General features: G+C 35.5%; 1 protein-coding gene across 1 annotated transcript; it reads left to right on the top strand.

Moving 5' to 3' along the window:
- The first annotated feature begins 496 nt into the window (after window positions 1–496).
- On the top strand, window positions 497–5,424 carry LOC145057072 (uncharacterized). The gene is made up of 16 exons (XM_079004837.1): window positions 497–660; window positions 946–1,041; window positions 1,127–1,279; window positions 1,348–1,485; window positions 1,611–1,706; window positions 1,783–1,887; window positions 1,974–2,066; window positions 2,155–2,283; window positions 2,345–2,476; window positions 2,805–2,966; window positions 3,462–3,584; window positions 3,684–3,788; window positions 3,900–3,992; window positions 4,266–4,394; window positions 4,483–4,537; window positions 4,824–5,424. The coding sequence occupies exons 1-16, from the start codon at window positions 580–582 to the stop codon at window positions 5,231–5,233; spliced, it is 2,100 nt and encodes a 699-aa protein (XP_078860963.1). The 5' UTR covers window positions 497–579; the 3' UTR covers window positions 5,234–5,424.
- Window positions 5,425–5,662: the final 238 nt, after the last annotated feature.

Below are 5,662 nucleotides of genomic sequence, written 5' to 3' on the forward strand. Positions count from 1 at the left end.
TTGATTTTTTATGGTGTATTACGTGGGTATTTTGGGTAACGATCGATAGACACACAAGACCGAATAAGCAATCGTGCAAAGGAGAAAATGTGAATTTTCATATTCGGTTCGGTCCTTTTGGACCGAATAAGCCCTTATTCGGGTAACCCGGACCGAATAACTCGAAAACCGAATAAGCCTTATATAGATACCCGAAAACCGAATCGAATTGCTTATTCGAGTCTAATTCGGTTCGGTTCGAGTTTTCGGACCAAATTCTCAACCTAAACAAAATATTCCGTAAACATCTTTGACCGGAACGAAACATTGGGAAACCAACAAACAAAACCAAGCCCAAGAAATACATGAACGGGCCGTTACAGCCCAAAACCAAAGTCTACAAGTGGCAAAGTGACACGTCTAGTTCCTCGCATATCTGTACATGATGAACACGTGGCATCTGTACTTTGTCCGTTTCCACCAACTAAAATCCGTCTTAGATAAACGAAAGCATTTTGCTTTAATTACTTTTAACCCCCCTCTCTCTCTTCGATACTCTCTCTACAACACAGAAAACCTTACTTGTCAGAGACACCGGAAATGACTGTCGATGAGTGGCCGGAGTGGCTTCCAGCTGACTGGATGATACAAATCAGAAAGATCGATGACCGGAAAGTCAAGGTACTTAAAAATTCTCACTCTTCCACTCGACTTCCCTCTACTTAGGGTTTTTTTTTTCTCGCTCTTCAGTTTCTACAGATTTTGCGTTTTTTGTGTAGATTTTTGGTTTAATTTTGAATGTAGAGCTACAAACGTACCTGCATGTGAATTGTGATAATTAATTTTTGCGTTACTAAATTTCGTTACTCGGAGGTCGATCGTTTTTATTTCGACCAGATGTTGCTCTCACCTTAGACGCAGTTTGATTTTTTTTTATGCTAAATCTAGCTATTGTTGCTGTTGCAGTGTTACATTGATCCTGCAGGACGCAAATTCTATTCGAAGCCCCAAGTGGATCGGCATTTTAGGACCCTCGAAAACAGGGTAGACAACGAGAAGACTGTAATGATTCCTTCTATCAGGCTTCGCTTTGATTTTCTTTTTCCCTCTTAACTCCTTGTATTCTTACAGTCCTGTTTTCTTTTAGAACAATGTCGATGGCCAAACTTTAGACTTATCTCTAGAACCAGATGAAGATGTTCCCCATACAAATGAAGATCCTGAACCTGAACCTGAATCAACACCCAAAGGACAGTCTACTAGACAGAGGAGACCTGGAAGTAGCAGCAAGAATTACAAGGTACTAAAACAAAGTCTTTAGTCTTTACCTATTCATATCACTGCTTGAAATAACACCTGGTGATACAGGATACTGAAGAGCTTTTCCCTCGATATGGATCTTCCTCTGTGTCTGATTCACGTGGAAGAAAACATGGAGATACTGATTGGCTACCTGATGGATGGGATGTGGAAGTGAAGAGTAAAAAGTCTGGACAAAAATATAAGGTAAATGAAATAGATTTGAGTAGAATAACTATGACAATGCTTACTATGTTATATTCTTATCTAATATCTATCAGTTTCCTGACCACATGTTGTTTAACAATCTTTTTGTTGTTCTGCTATTGTAGATTTACATTAATCCCAAGGGAAAAAAATTCTTTTCAAAGCCTCAGGTTTTGAGTTATCTTAGCGGTACACTCAGCAGTCCAGCTGGACAGAAAAAAGTCTGCATCAACCCAACCCAACTTTGATATTCTTTTTGTCATTTATTCTTGAAATTATAACATTTTAACTTTTTAGGGATATAAAACCCCTACTCAACCTGAGAAGTCCCAGATTTCTGAAGCCAAGAACAATGAAACCAGAGAGATTACAGAAAGCGCCCGAATGGCCCCTGATTATGAAGTTTGTTCCACTTTAACCCCCCAAGATTTCAGATACTACATTTATCGAATTTATATTAGACATCTGACTTTTTGACGAATATTTAGGTTATCTCAAGTACTCCAGCAGATGGGTTACCCCCAGGATGGATAAAAGAAATCAGAGTGAGAAATGGATCATCTGGGAAGAAAAGAGATCCGGTATTCAAATTTTCTTATTTTTTTTCCTTATCCAAGAACTCATTAAACTTTTATAATTAATTAATTAATTTATTAATTATCCATGCAGTACTACCTAGACCCTTTGAGTGGCTACGTATTTTTCTCAAAATTGGATGCTTTGCGTTATCTGGATACTGGAGATGTAAAGAAATGTGCCATTAAACCACTGAGAAGGGATATGAATCATGAACTCCTTGTAAGTTATTTTCAGTTAATGACAATTCTTGACATAATGCTACTAATTTTTTTTTTTTCAGCAAGCTGCTGCTGATGAGCCTGAAGGAGAATTGGCTTCAGCACCTGAACCAACCAAAGAAACCGAAACTCCCAAAGAGGTAGAAAATGGTGGTGTTACAGAGTCAAAACCAGAAGGAACTGTTACAGAAAAGGTAAATTACAAGTTAATTGTATCATTTGATCTTAAATCAATGGATTAACTGCAGGAAATGACAACCTATTTTATTCTTTTTACCAATATAATTATTATTTTACCTATAATAGCAATGCACTTATGGTGAAAAAAACTACAAGTATGTTGCTATTATGGATAAAAAACAAAGTACATTGCTTTTATAAAGAATGTAAAGTATCATTGCCCATATTGGTAAAGAGAGTATAGTATGTTGCTATTCCTTGTGATTTACACTAAATTAATCATGGGGGTTGTTTAGATTTAGTTTTCTTTATAAAATTTAATAAAAAAAAACGTGATTTCAGAGAAAAGTTCGGTCTATAACCGGAGATGGATATGTTCCCATGCCTAAATCTATAACTGGAGATGGACATCTTCCCATGCCTAAACCAGCCCAAAAAGGTGAAGCTTGGCTACCTGAAGGATGGGTTGTTGAAATGAAGTCCCGTAATGATAAGAAAATTAAGGTAATTACAAACCATATATATATATATATATATATATATATATATATATATATATATATATATATATATATATCTCATTAATAGCAATTTAGTTTGATAGTTTCATTTCCATCTTGATTAACTAACTAGGTGAATGTCTGCTTGTTGCCTAGAATAAATTTATGTGGTTTAAAGTTTTGGCAAATACATGTTGAAAATAATTATTTTAATGACATTAGTTATGAAATAATGATTTTTATATTAACTTGATATATACAGTTTATTTTGAAGGGTATTATAAGATAAACATCTATTAGAGTCATATCATACAATGGCCTCTACCTGTGGCTTGTGTGAATAAAACTAAATATGGTTCTCCATCTAGTATAACTTCTGTTGGAAGCTGAAATTTTAGAGGGTTTCAAATCAATATCATGGAAAGAAAATGTTTTTTTTTTTATTTATTTTTATAGTATAGATATAGATTTGAATTAATTTATCCTATATGGTTTACAGTGTTACAAGGAAATTGCAACTGGGAAAAACTTCTACTCAAGACCACAAGTGATGACCTATCTTGGTAATACCAGTGGCATTAGTCCCAACACCAACACCAACAGCAACTCCCAAAAGAGAAAAGTATGCACCAAAACTTTTCTTTTTTTCTTTTCTTATAATAGCAACATACTTTCACTTTGTTTATCTGACGTGTCACGTTTTATAAAATTGTAACTCTAGAAGGTACGAAAATCCTACGTGGAGCGTGACTCGTCACCGGATTCAGGCTCTGAGGAATTTACACGCCCGAAAAGATCCAAAAAAGATGTATCCGATTACAAAGAAGTCTGTTCCTTTTTCTTTTTCTTTTAGCATATAATGTTAAATATCTTATTTTTCTATTTAATACAATATATATTATATTATTAACCCCCTACTTTTTTAAATAATTTCTAGACTATCGTAACGACTCCGGCGGAAGGGTTACCGCCAGGTTGGATAAAAGAAATCAGATCTCGGCTATGCGGGACCACCTTAAGAAAAGATCCGGTATTATTATTATTATTATTTTCTTTTTACCTTTTTATCGTCTCTAAACTCTTTTCTCAGCTAGGGCAAATTACAAGAAAATAACCACCAATAATATATATATGCTTTACAAACTACAATTAGATCATAAAAGTTTCAGACATTTTTACAATTGAGCAAAAGGACCAATGGGGGATATATCAAAATGTGAAAAAGTGTGTTTATGTCAATATTCAAATAAATGCACTTGTACTTTATGCTATAAAAGTTGTAATGATTATTGGATGTATGCAGTATTACACGGATCCTGTGAGTGGCTACATCTTTCGTTCAAAATTGGATGCTTTGAGGTATTTGGACACCGGGGATATAAATTTATGTGCTATTAGACCAAGGAAAAAGGATGCTGATGGAAATGAAGTTGTAAGCCCTTCAACTATTGCCAAAATACAAGTTTCACCCTTCAACACTTTGTTTTACCATGTTTTGTTTTTAACTTTTTATTCAACAGGCCATCCCTGATACTACACCAAAACCACCCAAACTTCAGAAACAACTCTCTGAAGGTGAGCCATGGATGAACATTGTTTCAATACTGTGTTTGGTTGTTGAAGGGTAAAATGGTCATTTACTCCTATGAAGACAGTTTATTTGGTCTAAAAATGAAACAGTCTTTAACTCTTTATGTATAAAATATTTACTCCAGGTCCAGGCAGACATAATCTATCCATTTCAACACTACTTTGTATATTGTTTTGTCATTTGTGAAAAAGACGAGAATGCCCTTCTTGTCCTAATTTCCGAAAATAAATAAACATGGATGCTAATGTTGGTGTTTATATTGTTTTATAGGGGGATCTGATGTGGAAGGTATTGACATGGACAAAGAAGCTGACATTGACAACTCGGAGACTGATCGCAAGAATACCGAAAATACCCCTGGGTCTACTCCAATAAGGAGAGGCACACGTGAGAGGGCTACAAAGGTGAAGCCCTCAGCTGCCCCTTTGCCTGCCCGATCTTCAACACGGCTAAAAGGGGTGAAGCCACATACTAAAACCGACACGTCATTGGATGGAAACGATAACGGGGCAGGGGTAGATGTGGAAAAACAAGGTAATGAAGAGCAACTTGACTACCAACTTGAGGACGATTCTAGTTGGACCGATCAGTTTGACTTTGCAGTGAAGACACTTGTGGGTGAATTTCCACCCGATGAAAATGGCGGTGTGGGGAATGGAAGTGCTGCAAAGGTCAACTGAGGAGCGGTGGGTTTCACTTTGTCAGGGTCGAAAAGGTAATTTGACTTTTTTAAATTATTATCCATATTTGAACTTCGACTTATGGATGGATCATGGATGTGTAGTTTAAGTTTAACTTAAGTAGTAGTTTGTTGTTGGGTTTGTGAAAATTGGTATCTCTTGTGAAAAATAATAAACTAGACTTGAAAGAAGCTTAGTTGTGAATTTTATATGCTTTTTAAGATAAGGAGAGGGAGGGTATCTACGTCCTTTTGCATAGACAGAGAGATTGAAAAGCCCAAGACAAAAAGTTGCAATTTTTGTCAGTTTTAGTTTTAGGCGGAGTCACAATAAATGAAGGCTTAAAAGTAGTGTTTTTTTTTTGAGCCATGATTACTATTTATAGATTAGTGTAGTAATTTTTAGGGTTTTATACGTTTATAGCAATAC

Source organism: Lactuca serriola, chromosome 6, assembly GCF_051521515.1.
Source record: "Lactuca serriola cultivar US96UC23 chromosome 6, Lser_US96UC23_V15, whole genome shotgun sequence".
NCBI classification, from domain to species: Eukaryota; Viridiplantae; Streptophyta; class Magnoliopsida; order Asterales; family Asteraceae; genus Lactuca; species Lactuca serriola.

Bases quoted from the DNA above. Each gene is read 5' to 3' on its own strand.
- LOC145057072 (XM_079004837.1), top strand. From the start codon at position 580: ATGACTGTCGATGAGTGGCCGGAGTGGCTTCCAGCTGACTGGATGATA. The intron at 1,486-1,610 runs GTAAATGAAATA...CTGCTATTGTAG, and splicing joins AGTCTGGACAAAAATATAAG to ATTTACATTAATCCCAAGGG. The intron at 4,395-4,482 runs GTAAGCCCTTCA...TTTATTCAACAG, and splicing joins ATGCTGATGGAAATGAAGTT to GCCATCCCTGATACTACACC.